This window comes from Nycticebus coucang, chromosome 9 (assembly GCF_027406575.1).
Source record: "Nycticebus coucang isolate mNycCou1 chromosome 9, mNycCou1.pri, whole genome shotgun sequence".
In the NCBI taxonomy this organism is placed as follows: domain Eukaryota; kingdom Metazoa; phylum Chordata; class Mammalia; order Primates; family Lorisidae; genus Nycticebus; species Nycticebus coucang.
In genome coordinates, this window is record NC_069788.1 from 66233550 (window position 1) to 66254917 (window position 21368).

The 21368-nt window shown below is 42.2% G+C and overlaps 1 protein-coding gene across 13 annotated transcripts in view; it reads right to left on the reverse strand.

The window, feature by feature from the left end:
- The window catches only part of PHACTR1 (phosphatase and actin regulator 1), a 544631-nt gene that overhangs the window by 24528 nt on the left and 498735 nt on the right, over positions 1–21368 (reverse strand). For all 13 annotated transcript variants that reach the window (XM_053602161.1, XM_053602162.1, XM_053602167.1 and 10 more), the window contains one exon: positions 19108–19264. In XM_053602161.1, the coding sequence (XP_053458136.1) occupies positions 19108–19264 (157 nt within the window). The remainder of the gene's footprint in view (positions 1–19107; positions 19265–21368) is intronic.

Here is a 21368-nt window from a genome sequence, read left to right on the forward strand (position 1 = left end):
TGAAACCTGTCCACACATTTTTTATAATTAGTCTTGTTGTAAATAAACTCTCCTCAAGTGGTCATAAGTGAACCATTTATTTCCTGCTGAGAACTTGAGTGATGGCAAGATCATGGAAGTGAACTTGAGTGATGGGAAGATCTTCCTTTTGGATGAAAGTACTAAGATTTGCGACACTGAGCAATATTGGAGGAGGAAGGAGATGCTTGCTTTGATAGATAACTACACTAGCCCTGGACGAATGATGGATAACAGCAATCAGATTGGATTACCTTTGTACCATTTCTCCTAAGGGCAGAGAGTTAAACCCATATTGGTTGGCTCAATATGCCAACCAAAAGCACTAAGTCAAAAAAATTCTCAGATGACTTACAAATAGTATTTCTTGTGTCACAAAAACATATAACCTCCAATCTTTGCAAATTGTCCCAAATATTTCTGGGAGTCCCCACTGGATTTTTAATGTGGTCCTCAACAACCCTGCTGTTATCAAATGGTATTGGCCATTTTCCTTCTTTCCTGTCTCAGCGCTATCAGTGGTCTTCTGACAGTGCCTAATCGCTGCTGTTGCACAGTGTGAAAGCACAGGTGTCTGCAGCAGCGGAGCTGACCTCCCTCGGGAATGGTGGGCCCATGGATACATCCTCCCAACATGCCACAACTGCTCTCAGCAAAACCCAGATGTAGGATCAGGCAGGAAGCTCTGCTGTGTGTGGGCATCCCGAAAGACACCTTTCTCTTTCTTTCTTTCTTTTTTTTCTGTGTCCATAGTATTTATTTATTTTCCCTTTATTAAGTCATATACACATAGATCATGAACACATTTGTGCATTGGTAGGGTACAATGTGTTGATTTTTTTATACAATTTGGAGTGCTTACATCAAACTAATTAATATAGCTTTCACCTCATTTACTTAATTATTGTGTTAAGAAATTTATGTTCTATACTTGATAGATTTGACTTGTACCCTTGCAATATGCTCCACAGGTGTGGTCCCACCGCTTACCCACCCTTTATCAAACCTCTCCCCTCCCCTCCCTTCCCTCTCCACTTCTCTCCTTCATCCTGGGCTATAGTTGTGATCTATATTTCATAACAGACACCCTTAAAGAATATCCTCTGATGAACGTGGAACTCTGGAGCAAGGACAAAGAGTGATCCCCATGAAAAGAGGAAACTATGGGGTTCACTGCTGAGAGTGACGTCATGGGCAACATCATGGTTAGGTAGATGTGCACAACTCAGACAATTAAACACATCTTCATTCATTCACAAAATACTAGGATTCCAGATTTCCACTGCCTCTGCTTTACTAGACCTCAATAGATAACACATGTCATCCCCAATCACTCTCCAAAGGCAGGCAAGGAATGAAGAGTTAAAAATAGGCCCCATGATGTCCCTTCCATGCCCTGCTCCGACTGTGCCACCTGGATTCCTCCTGGGAGCTGCAGAACATGCTCAGTTCATGTTTTTAAAATGTCACCCCGAAAGGCCAATCTCTCATCTTGGGGCCACTGTGCTTCCCAAGGAGAGGTCTGAGCATGGAAGGCAAGGCAGAAGCCAGGAGCTAGGGGCAGGAAGCCAGCTCTTCTCCCTCCTCATTCAATGGGGCTACAGCTATTTTCCTTACAGCTACTTTACACGGGCTATTTCTGGAAACAATAACAACTCAAGTTAAAAGGAGATCTCATGCTGTTTAGAAGCTTGGGAAATTAAAAAAAAAAAAAAAAAAGAACCCTAAAAACCAACCAAACACCAATCCACAGTCTCAAATATTCAAGTGGAGGGGATTCTGGCCACACGAATTTGCTAAGTTTTTTATGTTTCTCCTTTATTAAAAATCTCATTTCCCCTACTCTTTCCTGACCCATGGCTTCTACAAATTTAAACATAAAGCTTCATTTTTAAACCAATAACTCACATCCTGAAGTTCTCACATCTGCTCAGGCTAGTATCTAACTACCAGCCCAAAGGAATTGTATGAATAAAGATATTCTCATTAATCTCTAAGTGTTTTCCTGTGGTCTTTTTTTCACAAAATACATTTTCCTGTAGATGTGATGTAACAACAAAAAGACTCCTCCCCCAAACATTTTCCCCCAGCAACATGGTGCACTTTGAGAAAGCCTAACCACCCTAGAATTACATTTTCACATTCTTTGAAAATTTGTTAATCATAATGAGCTCAGGATAGATGAAATTTTAATAATGGAATATTTATGTATCTGGAAAAGGTCTGTTTACATGAAAAAGGAAAAGAAGAAAAAGAATGAAAACAGAGAGAGTGATGTAAGTTTCAAATAAACTTTACCCTCATTATATGAAATAAATGTAAATGATTTCTCACTAATTCTTCAGCTTATCTACTCAATGGCTTCAGAGATCCCTTGAGAGTAATTACTTCTCAAATAGGAGACCCCCAAAGAGACTGAATTCCCAGCACATATCTGTCATCAGACTGTAAGAGCTCAGCCTGGGATATATTAGTTTATATTCTTCCCCCTTCCTTAGGATTTTGTTTTTTTGATGGAGTCTTACTCGGTCACCCCAACTAGAATACAGTAGAATCATCATCGCTCACAGCAACCTGAAACTCCTGAGCTCAAGTGATCCTCCTGCTTCAGCCTCCCAAGGTGAGCACCACCATACCTGGCTAACTTTTCTATTTTTTTGTTGAGGTGGGGGGTCTCACTCTGCTCAGGCTAGTATCTAACTCCCAGCTCAAAACAATGCTCTCTCCTCGGCCCCCTAGAATGCTAGGATTACAGGCGAGAGCCACCATGCCTGGCCAGGTTTTTTGTTTTATATCTTTACGTTCTAACTACATCAAATACACATAACATACATATTCTGCACATAGCTGCCACACCAGCTATGCTGAGCCCCAGCACACAGGCAGGAGGCTTCTCAACACTGAAATGTCCCAGCTGGTCGCTAGGGAAAACTTGGGCAGATTCCATTAGCAGCCCTGTGCCTGTGACTGTAAGGTGCCTCTCAGGAAGCACCAGCAAAACCAGCTCTGACGTGTAAAATAAACACCCACCTTCACCCTAGGGAAACTGATGACTGTGTAACATTCTCCTCCATCAGAGAAGCCATCTCCTCCTTCTAGGAGAGTACCAACCCCTGGCCAGTGTCCTGACCCGAGGCATTTCTCACAAGAGGTCGCTGTGAGGCCGAACGTGTCTGGCAGGCAGAATCTTAACACACAGCTGGCAGGAACACTGGCCACTCACCCTTTGCCTTCCTTTCTTGAGGAAAGCACATGTCACCTGCTAAAACACATTCCTCTCAGTCTGCACAGCCTGGCCCTGCTTATTTGTTCACCAGCTGAACTCAGCTGCTTTCAGTGATACCTGGTTGTCCCTGAAGCTGCTTTCCTAACTGCTCAGGTAATACATCAGCTTTTTAAAACTGGACCATGTCCTTAGCACAATGTGCATGCTACATGGTGTTTCACAGGCAGATGTGGGCTAATAGGTAAAGGTAAACGGAATCATTTTGATGATTAGAGGAATGAACACAAACAAAAACCCTATGTGAGGATGAATGTAATTTCCTCTTCTAATGGTGATATTTTAAATGCATGCATGTTCTAAATGAATCTGATATCAACATTGAGAGCAAAGCCACTTTCTCTAAATGCCTTTAGTTTGAGCCCTTAAATGCATCATCTCTTTCTTCTTCAAAAGGCCAGACAGTAAATACTTCAGGTTCTCTGGGTCATATAGTCTCTGCTGCAGCTACCCTGCTGTGCCATTACAGTGTGAAAGTAGCTACAAATGTATGTAACTGAATGAGTGCAACTGTGTTCCAATAAAGCTTTATTGACAAAGCTAGGTGGCAGGCTAGATTTGGCCTGAGGGTACTAGTATGTGTGACCCCGCCATAGAGGGTCACCAATGCCTGAAAATTGTCTCCTTGCAGCATCAGCCAATGGAGTGGAAGCCAATAACCGTCACAACCTACCAGATGCAATTTTCTTTTGGTTTTTCAAAGCAAAATAAAACAAGTCATTCTTTAGTCACCCTGTTGTGTAATTCTTAACCTTGATTAGGCAGATGTAACCTGCTAGGGCCTTTAAACATCAGACTGAAAACCTGAGCATGGCTAAAAGGCTGCAAAGAATAATTACAGGTCAGCAATAGTTAGTCAAAGCTTTAATCATCGTACAGTGTGAGTTAGGGACCATGGGTGGCAAAACAGGATGGAAGGCCTAAATTTTCTCCTCCTCCTCCTCCCTCACCTCATCATCATGAATAATATAAGTGAACAAGCATTGGATTTGCTTAGTTGGCATGCTATTTTGATAAGTGAACAGTGTTTTTTATACCAACTCTTTCTTCACTGTGGCTCCCAGCCTTTTGACCCTTGCTTGGGATTTTGGTCCCTATGAAGAGTAGGATTTTGGTGGCTCTGCAGTTATATCAGAGCTGCAGGAGTATGGCTGCAGTGGTGAATTCCTCTACTTACAGCAGCTAAACACATGTTTCTCTTAATATGAATTATTGCCCCATCTACTAGCTGGTCTTACAATGATCATTTATTTCCTCCAACACAGTCCTTAGTGTTAGGGCTTTGCTAATCAACTCAACATGAGGATGACTGTGGCCACACAAAAGAGATCAGAATTTCCCCCCAAATCAAGTTTATTTGTCAAAAAGGCAGTTTGAAAGATTTTATACAAAGGAAGAGTTTTAACGTTCAAAAAAATGCTCCATATAGTTTTATGAATACTTCAGTGTTATATTAAGAAATTTGTATGTAGACATCCCGTAGTACATGATGTGGATATATGATAGAATTCTTAGGTATCCTAAAAGTGACATTACACAGTGTTTTTTTTTTTTGTTGTTGTTGTTGTTGATGTTGTCTTTTGAATAAAAGGGTGTATTTTATTTTTGCCTGGGCAGAGTTCTATGCGTTTACAGGGCCCGTATGGGAACTGCCTGAGCACATCTTGGCTTCTCTGTTTGGCAACTGTGTGAGGAGAATCAGTTTTCACAGGCTGTGGCCCCAAATGGCTCTGTTGATTAAAGACTATGGAGGGAGAGGGAAACTTGACAGAGAACCTAGACATCGTGAGGACCCAGGTCAGCAGAGATATGGCAGGCTTCAGGGAGAAGCTGCCTACTCACATTCCCATGAACACAAAAGTGGTGCCACCTAACTTGAGGAGGGCAAACTGGTGGCATCACCTGAAATGGGACACTGGCCAGGCTTCTTAGGGAACAACATGCAGGTGGAAGATTCATTGGTTGAACTGAATTTGTGGAAGGAACCCTCTTTACAATGTCATTTTTATTTATTTACTTTTAAAAGAGATAGGGTCTTTCTATGTTGCTCCGGCTAGAGTGCAGTGGCTATCTACACACAGGCACAACCACAGCACACTACAGCCTCCAACACGTGGCCTCAAGTGATCCTCCTACCTCAGCCTCCCAAGTCGCTGGGATTACTGGTGGGGCACCCAGATTCCATGTCATTTTAACATATAGGAAAAGTCATTACTTGTCTTGGCATCTTTTAAGAGGGAGCTTGGGAAGTTTCAATACGAAGATGAGCAAAACAAGAAAAATCATTGCAGTCAAAGAGAGGGTTGGATTGAAGGTAGCAAACCTCTTCTCAACACACTGATAACCTGTTGGCACCCACTATTTATCTCTCTACCTGCTTCTTTTCAAAGGCACTCACGAGGCTGCCTATTTTGAACAACTATTGTTTTAATGATTCCATGGGAAGAGAACATCAAATTTTCATGATCACAGTTCCTAAAATAGAAGTGTATTCACTTATATTTCAAAGGAATTGCTTTTAGAATCAGAGGGAAAAAGAGATCTGCCAGGGTTTGTAGCTTTGGATGCTTCTCCCTGTTTATAATCTTTCTCAAAATTACTATTTAGTTAGGCATGTATGCAGCTTTTGAGGCTATTATAAAAATCTTGGCATTCCAGGAGGAGTGAAATGAGCATAATAAAGATGAATAAAATGAATTACTCCTATTAGCATTTTACATGAGATTTGAGGTATTTTGCCAGTAAACAAAGATGCATGGGGACACATGAAAAACAACTGCACTGCACATTTCTGTTGTAATCCAATTCTGCTATTTAAATATTCAGAACTGTGTGCAAGGTTTAGGAGTCACAGAAAAATCACAGTCAATCAAATCTGAAGCCATATTTGGAAGGTGAGGGAGAAAGGGGCCCATACACAGTGGAAATTCCTCTAGAGCCTGGAAATGCCAACTTTACCACTGAAACAGAGAGCTGAGAATCCTTAACAAGTCCAAATGATTAGAGCTTCACTTATCACTTGAAAGACTCAATAGAATAGGGCAACTCCAAACTAAGGTACCAGCTAAAGAATTTCCCAAAGTACTGCTCAGCTTTCAAAATGATTAATGAGACTTTGCTCAGCCGTGATGAACCACGGGCAATCTACGTGTGGAAATATCTTTGACTTGCGCATTTAATTTAATTGTTCTTCTGGCTAAGTGGGATTGAGGAGGGTAACAGTGCTCATGAAGGAACATGTCTATGTTAGAATTCAAAGATTCCTTTTTCATGGGCCATTTGATTACGGAAAATGTTTAAAGCTTTCATTCAAAACCTCTACGCCATTTCTTTTGAGAAAAATCAGCTGAGAAAATCAGCACAGATATATGACGTGTTATGCTTGCTAACAAATAACTGGCCTGTTTCCTTCACTGAAAAGTGATGTATTTCTTCCTTTCTTGGGAGAGATTAATTTTAAACACTGGCTGGAATCTGTAGATGTGGTTTGAAATTCTAGTTCAGTTAAAAATTATTATAAGAGCTGGGCTAATAGTGTAACTTCTATCAGCCTGTTTATGTGTAAAATTAAGTGTGTTAGATGCAGTGATTGTAAATGCCCATTTAAGTTATAAAATGTTCTAATTCTACTATACTTTCTAATCCTGAAGATGCAGTTATGAAGTGGGTGAAGAATCTATAAATCATAGGCAGTGACAAAAATCTCTGAATAAGCTGATCTGAAACCCCTAGATCAGATATTTGAAATAACATATTATGCACCAAATTTGCCTTTCAACCAAAGTTTAGACCATTCTTCAGATGCGTCATAAGATGATTTAACTCACAATTCATTCATTGACTCCTGGCAAGTTCACAAATGATTAAGAGATCCTTCCATGGATAAAATTATGATAGCAATGACACATCTTTCTGTCTGTTTTAGTTTATAAATGGTCAAAAGATTGTAGGAAAGAAAAAGAATATATTACAAGAGAAGTAGTCTGACAACTCAAGTTGAAGTTGTTCATGTTAACATGTAAGTTTAAGAGAAAAGAAACTCTGAATTAGAAGTTTAGATTATTCAATTTTGAAACTATTCAGAGCCCTGACTTACTCCTGTTCTTTTGGAAACATTTTAAGAGAAAACGATGGAAATAGATAAAGTCTAAAACTAATTTACACCAATAAAAGAAAATGTTCCAAAAGGACCCACACCTTCCCCACAGAACTTACCACAAACATCTCTTTCCCAGACTAAACTGGAGAACAAGAAGCATATCTTCACTTGCTACTTTAAGCCATCTGAGAGGGATTATTATTATTATTATTTTGAGACAGAGTCTCATTATGTCACCCTCAGAGGAGTGCAGTGGTGTCACAGCTCACAGCAACCTCAGACTCCTGGGCTCAAGTGATTCTCCTGCCTCAGCCTCCCAAGTATTTGGGACCACAGGTGCCCGCAGGCGCCCACCACAGCGCCTGGCTATGTTTTGGGAAATAGTTGTCATTCTTGGTCAGCAGGCCCGGGCTGGGTTCGAACCTGCCAGCTCCAGTGTATGTGGCTGGCACCCTAGCCGCTGAGCTACAGGCACCAAGCCCTAAGAGGGATAATTATTTAGTGACTTTTTAAATGATATCTGGTACAGTGTTGTGCACATAGCAGGTGCTTAATCAGTACTCCCAAATAGAATCAACTGGTTAAAGCGAAGGTTTTTTGTTTTCCTTAGTAACTTGTTAGCCTGGACAGTTCACCTTAAAGGTACATAAAACAGAGCTCAAAGTCCACTGTTCCTTTTTGGAATTTCCTAGTCGTACTTAAGGTAGTTTTTCCTTTAAACAGAAGTGTATTTATTTTGGGTCTCAGTTTTCTCTAATTGCGATCATTTTCATTTCCATGTGTCACTTTCCTAAACTCAACCTCAGGGACAAATTCATTGATTTAGTGACACTCATATACTGGTCCCCTTTGGCAATCCATGTGATAGGTTCCACTTCATGTGCCCCTAGGTTCCAACTGCTAATTGTGAGAAGTCTTTAATCGAGTCTCTTCTGGCTGTTACAATGCCTTTAGATGACTGGATGAACTATTAAATAAAGTTGACTCATGGCAATTGTAGGCTCAATGGAATTGTGGAAAAGACATGCTATGCTCATCAAATATTTCATGTGGTTTGCTATGCTTTCTAGCCTCCCTTGAAATTAGAAGTGGTAAGACTAGTTCTGGTGAATGGGTTGTGGACAGAAGTGATGTGCATGCTTCCTCTATTTGGTCTTCCCTTGCTATTGAGATTGGAGCCACGTGTTCTGAAAGTACATAATGGCTGCATGATGGGTATAGGCCACAAGATCCACACGAAGTTTAACACGAGTGACAAATAAACCTTTATTGTCTGAGGCGACTAGGATTTAGGATTTTCCTATAGAACAGTTAACATTACTTATTCTGACTAATCATGCAAGTTAAGTCTGACGTTTCTTTGTTGATTTTCTGTCTAGATGATCTGTCAAATGCTGAAAGAGTGTCGAAGGCATCAGTTGTTATGGCATTGGTGTGTCTCTCTCTTTAGCTCTAATATACTTGCTTTATACATGTAGGTGCTCCACCACTAGCTGCATCTCTATTTATAATTGTTATATTCTCTTGTTAAATGGATCTTTTATCATTATATAATGACCTTCTTTGTATCTTTTTACTGTTGTTTTTTTTTTGAAATAGATTTTATCTGATGTAAGTAGAGCTACTCGTGTTCTTTTTGGGGTTTCCATTTGGATGGAATATTTTTTCCTATCCTTTTATTTTCAGCCTATATGTGTCTTTATAGGTGAAATGAGTTTCTTGTAGGCAACATATAGTTGGGTCTCTCTCTTTTTAAATCAATTCAGCCACTCTGCTTTTTAATCAGAGAATTTAGTCCATTTGCACATTTTCAGTAATTTTCCAATGTTATTGTTAATAGGTAAAGACTTAACACTGCCATTTTGCTATTTATTTTCTGGTTGTTTCTATGGTCTTATCTTTCTTTCTTCCTTCCTGTCTTCCTTTGTAGAAAAGTAATTTTCTCTGATCATATGTTTTAATTTCTTGCTTTTAATTTTCTATTATAGGTTTTGTTTTACAGTTACTATGAGGTTTGCAAATAACATCTGATAAACAGTTATTTAAAACTGATGACAACTTAACTCTAGCATAATACAGCATTTGAATTCACAATGAGAGGCAAGGAACAAGCATTTATGATCTACTACTATTAGGAGACTTATTTTGTCTTCTAGATGACCCTGGATGGAAGGTCTATCTTATGATGTGGAAACTAAGGCTTGATAGAAGCCCAGCTAATAAACTGTAGAGAGGACTTGCAAGCTCAGGTCCAGCTCCAAAGTCCGTGACTGCATTTCCTACTAGACTATGGCTTCTTAAACTTCAGTGTACATTAAACTGTGCTTGTTAAAATGTAGATTTCTGGGCCCCTTCCTCAGATTTCTGGTTCTGGGTCCGGGGTAGGGCCTGAGAATACGCACTTCTAACAAGTTTCCAGGGGATGCTGATGCCCCAAGGAGCACACTGTGAGAATACCTGCACTGGCCATCTCTGCTCCCCACATTGTAACAGGCATGAATGTCTTCGGACACAAGCTTGAGTATCAGGGTTTTAGATCTTCCTATTTACTATGGGAAGTGTTACTGAAATGCAATACAAAGCCCAGTTAAAGCCATGATAAAAGAAAGTCTCTTTTCTTCATTCCATGCTTTATCTCTCCCTTGAGGACATTTGCACACCCAAGCTTGACCCACTGCTCTAGAACTCCACTGTCCCCAAGCTACTTACCTGACCACAGAAACCTGGGAGGGAAATTCTGTTCAATACAAAAACTAAACCAAGCTGTTTTTTTTTTTTTCTCAGCATTTGCCAGAAATAGCACAGCTCTGTATTTGGAAGGTGTGTTTTTCTTTGCCACTTATCTTCTCTAAGATCATTAGCTCAGTTTCCTCATCTACAAAATGGATTCCCAATAGCAGTCACCTTGCAGGGTTGTGTGAAGATTATTAGAGGAGGCATCCCTGGAAAAGTGCTTTATCAACAGCAAACGGCTTCAAAATCATACATATGTCAGGGACCTTCATCCTGAGAGGTTATCTTTAAGTATAGATGATTAATCCTTTTTTCATTTAGCCAAATAATCTAAGAAGCAGAGCCTTTTTTTCTGCCACCTGCATAGATTGCCAACAAACAAGAACAATCATTGCCATCATCGCTTATTAAGAGAAAAATCACTTGAGAGCAAAAAGGGGTCGGCAAGGAATAAATAGCTCAGTCTTTGAAGACTTTCCTTCATCCGCCTTTAGAGAAGTCCCTTAAATTACTACGATACCAGCCTAGAGGATTCATCTATTCCCTGTTTAGTCTGCAATTCAATATAGCTGTGCCCTTCCCACCTCCTGTACCCTAAATTTGAAATGCTGCTAGAATAATTAGTCATTTACAAAAAGCTGTGAAGTGTAAAACAAAAAAGACTTACAATCCCCAAGATCGGCCACTTCTTTTTTTTTTAAAAAAAACCTTTGCGAGTTTTAACACTGAGACGGATTCTGTTAGCACTGGGTAAAATGCAGTTCTTTGCCCACACACTTACTCCATCACTGAGAAATGCACAGGCTGCCAGGGCAGCTGCAAGTCAGCAACACAGATTGCTCAGCAGTGCTCAGCAAGTCTGCAGACTGTGTCTTGTCTCCTCCTTGCACATAAACATGCGTGCGCGCACACAGAGTCAGGGCGCAGAAGCTGCGTCCTGGCAACAGGATGTCAAGAGTTCAGTCTTTACTGCAGTTCTTAACAGCCAGAGGCTGGGGTGAGAGGGCAAGAGTTTCATGGGAGATCTTAAGATGCACAGAAAATGCTCCCCGACCTGAGCTGTTGCCATGTAGGCTTTGTGGTTCTCCAGATGAGCCGACACAGACACCCTCTTTCCATTTCTCTCCGTATCCTACTCTGTGCTACTTCCACCTTCCAAATGACGAGGATGTGGAGCAAACCTCAAGGACCAGGCCTGTGAGGAAGCGCCCCCCAAACTTCACTTGAGTCTATTTTCCTTCCTTCTTTCTTTCAAGTGGCAATTCACAGTGACATGTACCCATGGACACTAAGTAAGTCCACGTTGAATTGAATTCATAGAGCCTTTGATTGTTCTCCCTATTTTTAGAAAGTGTTTCTGCAGCAGTAGCAATTACTTAGCCTGGGGAGATAGGAGCTCATACTCAGCATTAGTCCTCAGATTCCTGGGGAGATGGCATTTGCCACTTTGGAGCTAGGTGTTGGTGTGTCACACTCATAGCCCCAATTTTCCCAAACCATAAACACTATGTAAGCTACATTTAGATGTGAGGATTACTGTATTTTATTGCCTGTGCTACAAGCATGAAAGATGGATTTCAGTTTTTTCTCTTGAGCATTGTATTATGATTTAAAGGCGTACATAATCTTCTCTACATTGTTTATAGTGATGATGGTGTAGACTACTCAGGAGCCTCAAATACAAACTTAGGATATTTTTTCTTTCTAGCATATTATTAAATTTTAAATAAGAGTGAATGGGATGATCAGACTATTATTCGACCATCTTTCCTAGTTCATTCACCACCCCCTTTGCCACCACAAAAGCAACAGCATTTTAAAAGTGATGGCAATGACAAGTAGGGAGGAGGAGTGAAAGGAGGGGGGAATTTTGGTCTAGTCTTTTTCAAAGAAGGGAACTACATCTGATCCACCCCATGGTGCTTGTTGCTGGCTGCCAGGCCTTCAAGCCTTCAGCATCACCAGGTGCTTTAACCTCAAATACTTCTGATTTGAGACTCACTGAAAGGAGTGAAGCTGTTTCAACCAACTTCTTCATCCAAATTAACGTATTCTTCAGTCATCACCTGTAGACACTCTGAAAACCCTCAGCCATGATAAAAGAAAGTCTCTTTTCTTCATTCCATGCTTTATCTCTCCCTTGAGGACATTTGCACACCCAGGCTTGACCCACTGCTCTAGAACTCCACTGTCCCCAAGCTACTTACCTGACCACAGAAACCTGGGAGGGAAATTCTGTTCAACACAAAAACTAAACCAAGCTATTTTTTTTTTTTCAAATTCCTGAACCACAGAGAGCTGGAACAAATGTTCTTTTTAAGGAATATGGCATATTGTTTTCATGATCAATCCACCCAAACGAATGTGCTTCATAACAAGATGGCAGTCGACAATGGACAGATACTATGAGGGTGGTCTCACAGATTATAATGCCGTATTTTTATTGTGCTTTTACTATGTTTACATATACAGAACCTCTGTAAGTTGACCACCCAAGGGACTGTAACAAACTGGTCAACATACAGAGGTGGCCAACATAAGAAACTATGCCTACCATACTGATATGCACATGTGGTGAACGTCCAGTCTATGAAAATTAGGTCAACTTAAGGAGGTGGTCAATGTAGGGAGGTGGTCAACTATGGAGGGTCTACTGTATTCAGATATGTGCATACTTGCCACAGTGTTACAACTGCCTGTAGTATTCAGCGCAGTCACATGCTGTATAGGTTGGTAGCCCAGGAGCAGCAGGCCATATCACACAGCCCAGGTGTGTGGTAGACTATGGTACCCAGGTTTGTGTAAGGACACTCCATGATGTTCGCACAATGACTACATGGCCTGATGATGTATTTCTCGGAACATCATTAAGCGACACATAATTGCACATTCAAAATGAATTTGGATCCTACAGACCCTAATTTTAAATTGCTACAGATACACACATGCAACTGCTCCCATGTATAACACACGGAATATTCTAGCCTCATCACCTCATCAACACACAAGCTGCACTCACACAGACTTCACAGAACACCACAAATAAGATAAACTACAGCTTCCAGGTCAAAATGGAAAACCAGGTGGCCCAGGGCTGACAGGGGAGTCCTTGGGTTAAATTCAGTTTACAGATACATTGTTTTGCCTATATGATGGTTTACAAAACTAGAATTCTCATTTTCTAAAAATCCAGTTGTTTTTTTCCAGAAGAGTAGGAAAACTGGTCCTTCGTTTTCACAAAACAACAGGAGGTTGAACTGAACAGTGATGGCCTCTTTACACGAGGAATCATCTTTTTATCTTGTCCCAGTTCCCAGCACTCCCAGTGAACAATCTCATAACTGCCCACTTCGCTTCTGTACAACATCTATTTGTCCCCACGTGCACTGGGGTCATGGTTCCTTTATGCTTCCTCAAATACTATAGGTTAAATTCGGTCTTCCCAAAATTTATATGTTGAGATCCTAACCCCTCGACATCCCAGAAGTAACCTTAGTGACCTTATTTTGGAATAATCCAGTTAAAATGATGTCATTAGGTAAGGGTCTAATTCAATATAATTGGTGTCCTTATAAAAAGGGGAGATTTGAACACAGACATCCACACACAGGGAGAACACCACGTGGAGGTGAAAGCAGAGATTGGGGTAATGCATCTACAAGCCAAGGAGTGCCAAAGATTTCCAGCAAACCACGAGAAGTTAGGGGAGAGACCTGAAACAGATTCCCCCTCCGACCCCTCAGAAGGAGCCAACCCTGCTGACATCTTGATCTCAGACTTCCAGCCTCCAGAACTGACAGATATTCAATTTCTGTGGTGTGTGCTACTCAGTTGGTGGTACTTTGTTATTATAGCCCCAGCAAAGGAATATACCAAATAGCTTAACTTAAGTCAGTATCTTCCTTTTATCATGGGGAAGAATCATGGGTGAGCAGCCTGAATCACTATGTCTAGTGTTGGGAAGGGATGTCACAAGGAGAAGTCCCCTTTGCAAACCAAGCAGCCAGGTTTCCAGGAGCATCCACAGAGAGATGCATCTGATTAGAAGTGGAGGCTCTACCTGCTCAGCTCAGGTGAATGCTTACAAAATTCTGGTGGACCATGACTATAGGGAGAAAAATGCTGATAGTTCGCCCAGGAGTGGAAGAGTGCTATTTTAAAGGTAAAGGGATATTTTAGGGCAAGGTCTGTGTTTCAGAAGGCAGATTGCCCAAATCCTTATTTACCCCCTGAGTTCTGTTTAGATTATAAACTTCTGCACATACAGTGAGACATCTTCCATTTGTTTTTTCCCCCAGGCTTTTTTCCCCATCGGATCCAAACGTTACAGAGGGTGCTGGGGAAGAGAACAGGCAGAGGATCTCACGGAAGAGGCCTGGGACAGATGATCCCCTCTTAAGCTGGCTCTGAAGAGCTGGCTGTACCTCAGGAGAGGCCCAAAGTGCTCTGGCTGTTAAACAGGTCATGTTTCAGAGCCTTGGTGCCTCCCTTTAAAAATGAGTAGCATTTACATTCACTGTTAAATAGGTCATATTTCAGAGTTTGGGTGACTTCCTTTAAAAATGACAAGCCCTGGTGACTTCCAGAACAGACTCACTTTCTATAGGATGTTTCTGAAACAGAAACATTCCTTGTTTAGGCATCAGATTTCTCATTAGTCCCCCAAAACTCCATTCCTAGTGGTCCTAAGCTCCATCCTCCAGGATGTTTCACTCCATCAATCAATCAGTGCCCCAAGCCAGAACATGGAGAAGGGCCAGGATGCACCGCCTCTTGACACAGCACCCTGACTATGAACTTTAAGTAGCGGCTCCACATCTAATGTTTTTAATGCTGATTTTATGTGGGAGTGTGTTCAATTAGATTTTGAATATATAAAATGGACCCATGTGGACTGAACATCACCCTTGGGGGATAAGGAAGTTCTCCTATTTATTTATTTATTTATATTTCAGGTTAATGTGAGGGTACAAACAACTAGGTTACAATATTTGCATTTGTTAAGTACAATGCCTCTTAACACTAGAGGGACTATGCCATATGCCCTTACAGGAAGCTCAACTATTTCACCTCACACCCCTTAGATGGTCTTGTGTACCCTTTGGTGTCCTGTGCCATCCTGGAGTCTGTATACATAAGGAGCAGAAACAATGTGCATGCTATTGACCATATTCACATCTCTAGGGCAGTGTACATTTCTCCAATGGCAGTTTCCCAGAATACTTATTTATTATAAAAAAAAACCTAGGTGATATAGTGGCAGAGATTTAGGAAAGTCTGTCAAACAGCATCTATGAGCAAAGATTTTTAGAACGATAATTTTTGCATTTTTCTGTAGAAATTCTGCTTTAATGCTGGGAGGTTCTGCAGAAATTGACATCATTTTACTTCTCCACCCCCAACTTGAGATTGTTCTTAGAGTACTGTACATTGTGGGTTTTCTTTTTCCCTTATGTTATTAAAACTGTCACATTAAAATTATGTTTTCTCTCTTCCTTACTCCATCAGGACGATAGACTCAGCTACATGCTCTTCAAAGAGCTTAAGATTTCTGTTATATTACCACTGCTTCAAATAGCCAAAGAATGCCACAGCCTCTTAGCTTCAGAAATGCAAACTCTACAACACACTTCTACATTCTTTTAGTTACTTTTTGGGATAAGCCTGTGGCTCAGTGAGTTGGGCGCCCGCCCCATATGCCGAGGGTGGTGGGTTCAGACCCAGCCCCGGACAAACTGCAACAACAACAACAAAAAAAATAGCTGGGTGTTGTGGCGGGCGCCTGTAGTCCCAGCTTCTCGGGAGGCTGAGGCAGGAGAATCGCGTAAGCCCAAGAGTTAGAGGTTGCTATGAGCTGTGATGCCACAGCACTTTACCCGAGGACGGTACAGTGAGACTCTGTCTCTACAAAAAAAAAAAAAAAAAGAAGCACACGTTTTGCACACAGTGATCAGATGACCTAGTCTAATCCCTTTGGATTATAAAATTAAGCACCAGGGCTCGGCACCTGTAGCACAGTGGTTACTGTGCCAGCCACATACACCAAGGCTGGCAGGTTTGAACCCAGCCCAGGCCAGCTAAACAATATTGACAACTGCAACAAAAAATAGGTGGGTGTTTTGGCGGGCACCTGTAGTCCCAACTACTTGGGAGGCTGAGGCAAGAAAATCGCTTAAGCCCAAGAGATTGAGGTTGCTGTGAGCTGTGATGCCACAGCACTCTACTGAGGGTGACTCAGTGAGACTCTGTCTCAAAAAGAAAAAAAATTCATATTTAAAAGATGGCAGAACCAGAGCTAGAACCCAAACTCTCTCTACTATGGACACTTTTTGGTTGTGAGATATTCTCTTTACTCTGTTCTGTCTTTGTGGTAAATGAGTGTCTGGGAGTATAAAGCTGGGCTCTCATATGGAAACTAAAGGGCATAGTCCCTAAAACTCTCTGGGCGTACACCAGTGGCTGTGTTACCTCAGAGACAACACAGAGGTGTAGATTTGGCCTATCCGCCTGATTTGCTGAACTCTGTACAACCTTTTATCAGGCTGCTAAACACTCCTGACATCCTTTCCTTTAGCACAGCCCCTGTAATCTGGCTAGAGCTGCCAAGGGTCTTACCACAAAGAAGAAAGAGTGAACAAAGACGAGGTGGATTCAGAGCAGGACTCGGGCTAGCTCAGTGCCTTGACTACGTTCAACACCGCTTTCTCTACTTGGGTCTCTTTCTCCTGAGTCTCTGTGTCTTCCCTGCCATCAGTCATAAGGAACGAGGGCTGGGAATGGACGCACACGGTGGTAAATCTTCAGTGGATTTTACAAATTCCAAGCAGTATTTAAATGTCCTCACAAAAGGAAGGGTTAAGAAAGGGTTGATTTTTCCAGGACAAGACTTCAGATTCAGAGAACTTCTTCTGGTACACGGTCTAGGTCTCTTCCCACCTCTGGGTTCTGACACAGCCGTTGCCAGTGTTCATTGTGGCAGTATGCGGATATGTATTCAGGCATGAGAGGCTGGCGGCTGTCTCTATTTTTAGGACTATGCTTTGGGACAATGATGTTCTTTTTTCACTACGTCAGTCAACACCAGGTATGAGGGCCGTACAGTTGACAAGTGGGGGTTCAGCCTCTTACATTGCTTTCTATGTCTCTCTCTCTTTTTCTCGCTTTCCTCAGAAGAGAATACCCCAGGCAGCTAGATGCATTGGCACCTCACATCTGTAGACAAGTCTTCATGTGGCCCTCACATATCTGGGGCTTGGTTTGCACTATAGTGGGAAATGGGAAGTGAAGGTGTAAAGTATGACATAGGATACCCATGCTTGGGGTTGGAGTTGAACGAAGGAAGGCTGAGTTAAGGACCTGTTCCTCCTCTTTTTCCTAATCCCCCAAAGGATAACATGCAAATGTGAACAAGCTGGGACAGGAAGCCAGAATCATACCCACCCAGCCCAGAGATAAGATCTGGTATATGTGGCCGAGGACAGAAGAATGGAGAAGATCAGGATTATTGCCTCCAAGACTCTAACGCATGCCTTCTTAAGAGGAATGAGTTTGCAGAAAAAATAGAATAAGAACAATGGGTGGAAGTTGCATGGACAGAAATTTCAGTTCAATAGAATAATGTTTAACAATCAGGTTCTCTGGGAAGGGGATGGGTACTCTAGAGAGTTGTAGCTATCACTGAGGTATCAAAAGAGATCTGGGCAACCACACTGTGGCCATGTTACTTCATTCAATGAAAGAAAGTGTGTTTGTGTAGCAGGTGGTTAGATACTTTCATACTCTGACTCTGAAGACTGCATAACACTAGGTCAAATCATCTATCAGTGTTGATTTTTTTTACACAGCTCAGACCATTACTACATCATCCTTAAGAAAGGAACAAAGTATGAGAAAGAAGCTGCCCTTAGGTAATAAATCAGGTGGGAGGGAAGACATCAGCATACTACTGGATGACGCTGCCTATGCCTATATAACTTCTTTAGATACCACTTTCTTCAGCTGTGCAAGTGAGGGAGGGTGATAATGACAACAGATAATTGAATGCTTGCTGTGGGCCACTTATATTAACACTTATATTAAGCACTTATATTAACTTAATATAAGTTAATACTTACATTAACTTAATTTCAGTTTAAAAATGCAGAAAGATAGGCAAAGAGAGCTAGTGCCTTACGGAAGGCTATTCAGCTAGTAAGCGAGAGAGTCAGGATGAGACCCCAGTAGACTTCCACGTTACATCCAAACCTTCAGCACCGTGCCTGGTAAAAAGTTAGGGCTCAAGAGGGAGTGCTCCAGAGCTGTACTGTGTGACGTGGTGCAAGGTAACTAAAGTCCTCTATGCCTGGTGTTCTCACCTGTATCTCATAGAGAGGCTCAAGGATTAAATGATTTAATGCATGTAAAATGTTCAAACAATGCTGGCCAATAGTAACTGCTCAAAGAAATGTCACCTGATAGCAAATGAACATGCCTTGGAATACACACACATGCACAGTTGTTGGATATATTAATGTAACATGAAGCTATGCCTATGTTTGTAGTATCCATAAAGGGCAACCACTCAAGAAGAGTGTGGTCATGAGGCATCACTACCAACCCCTTAACAGGATAGCAGAGTGTTCATCTGATCATTTTGTGCTTGTGATTTGTGCCCAAATCACAATTCATCTAAACATAGGTTCTCAGTTCTATTGGGTGATGACTTTTTTACAGATGGTTAATCTCCCTGGAAACCTGTCAGTTCCTCCCTGAAACTTGAGTCAAGTAAAGTTTCTAAGACTTGAATGAGTGAAGGAGAGGGAACTACAGAAGCAACCTGGGAGACAAAACGGGATGTTTTCTGTTGGCTCTTTTCACAGTAAGTGACTCCAAGAGACACCAAGGACAGAATTGTGGGTAGAGACTGAATTTTTCTACTGCAGTCTGGAGAGCCAGTGGCTTGCTGCCAAGAGGACACAGGGTGCTGCCATCCTACCTGGTGAGCTTGGTGCCGATCTGTTGCCTCAGCTCCAGCCGCTCCTCATCTGTTTGCCTGGGAAGGATGTTCTTTTCTTCTAGTTCTCGCTTGGAGGGCCTGTTGCTGAGTTTGATGGCTAAGGAGTCCTTCCTACACACCTTCATGGCCAGGGAGCCTGCAGGAGGGAAAAATGACTTAATTAAGGCTGACACATATTTGCGTGGGCTCTCCCACGGCCATTCCTGGGCCATAAGGTACAAGGCAGGAAGAAAGGCATCAAGGGCTTAACACCTCAGAGTGGTAAAGGCCACAATCTGCAGAGTCCTTGCCATTACTACATATATTCCTAGTGCTGTGGGGCAGGTGGGGAGTGCAAGCGAGTGAAGCTCTGCTCTCCAGAACATCCAGCACGCAGGCAACATCACAAAGGAGGGCAGGACCAGCTGAGGGGTGCAGGACACTGCACGGGGAGGGGGGCAGGACAGAGGCTTTAGGAACTGAGGAAGGCTTCATGAAGAGGAGGGGCTGACACCTGAAGAAGAGATGAGGTTCAGCAGGCAGCAGGCTGGTAGGGATCTGCACCTGCCAAAGCCCAGTGGTGACAGATAAGCCAGGAAATCTCAGGAGACAGAAGAGATCAACTCTGCTGGAGCTGGGGGACAGGAAGGGGAGTGAATCTGGACAGACACAGTGGGGTCTGTTTTGGGTGGGAGTGGAGGTGAGGGCTTTAAACAGGCAATATCTTGGGATTGCTTTTTCTTTTTAATATGCAGGTTTCTAAGCAGCCAGGGTAGGACTTCCTTACTTTGGGCTAAATTCATGGTTCTTAACCAGGGATGATTTTGCTCCCCAGGGGACACTTGGCAAGGCCTAAAGCATTTTTAGTTATCACAACTGAGGTGGCAGGGGGACACTGCTACTGGCATCAAGTGGGCCGGGTTAGGCATACAGCTAAATAAACATCCTCCAGGGGACAGGACAGTGACCAGCAGTGATCTGGTCTGAAATGCCAAGAGTGCCAAGGTCAAAGAAGTCTTGATATAAAACATTCAATTCTCTGGGTACAAAATGGTGAACAGAGGCTGAGTAGCTGCTCTGTTCATGCAAGGATCGCCTGCCCTATGTGGTTCCTGCCTCAAAATCACTTTGGTCATCTCAGAGCTTGCCAGAGCTCTCCCTGGGCCTCAACTTTACCTTGCTAGGTGAAGCCTGGTGAGCACAGAGCAGGCAGCAGGTCTGGGGATTCCTTGGGGATTTATTCAGTAGTGCTGGTTTTAATGAACATGGACTTTGGAATTTGACATAGCTGCAATTAAATCCTGGACGCCCCCTGCCCCCCTGTGCCCCCACCCCAGCAGTGAGGCTCTGGGCCAGCTCCTTATTTCTCCATTTTCTGCCCTTGTTTGTACAGTGGGGGTAACAGTCTCACTGGGTTGCTGTGGGATGTAGGTAAGAGATTAAAATCTCAGCCTATTGTTGGGCATACAGTATACATTTAATGCATGGTGATTATTATAGATTCACTTATTAAAAACTTGACCAATTATCAGGCTGTGCTCACATAACTAAAATTTATTTATTTTTCATGGCCAGAGTGAGAGATTTGGAACTTTGCTTTCTTTATTTCTTCTCTTGTCTCTTAGCACATTTAAAGGTCTTAAATGGGGAATTTAAATTCAGACCTTCTTAAGTTGCCAAGATATGTTTAAAAATGAATTTGTGGCATACACAATGGTTAGTATTTCTGAGTGTTTTTTAGGTGGGAGCAGATTTTTAAGCTTTTTGATCCTCTCCCCTTCCCCCCTCTTTTTGGAGTATACCTCAAGGGAAGCAAAGAAAGAGTCACCTGAAGAGGTAGGAGATGTAGCATGGTATTGCAATGTTTAGAGTTACAAGGGCATTTTGACAGCATTTACCCTCTCATATTGCTGGTATATGAAGTGAGAACCTTGGAGGCTAAGTGAGCAGCCCTATGACCCAGAGCCAGTTAATACTATACACTCAAGGTCAGTATGACCCAGGGCCAGTTAAAACTATACACTCAGGGTCAGTATGACCCAGGACCGGTTAACACCACACTCACGATCAGTATGACCCAGGGCCAGTTAACACTATACACTCAGGGTCAGTATGACCCAGGGCCAGTTAACACTATACACTCAGGGTCAGTATGACCCAGGGCCGGTTAACACCACACTCAGGGTCAGTATGACTCAGGGCTGGTTAACACCATACTCAGGGTCAGTATGACCCAGGGCCAGTTAACACTATACACTCAG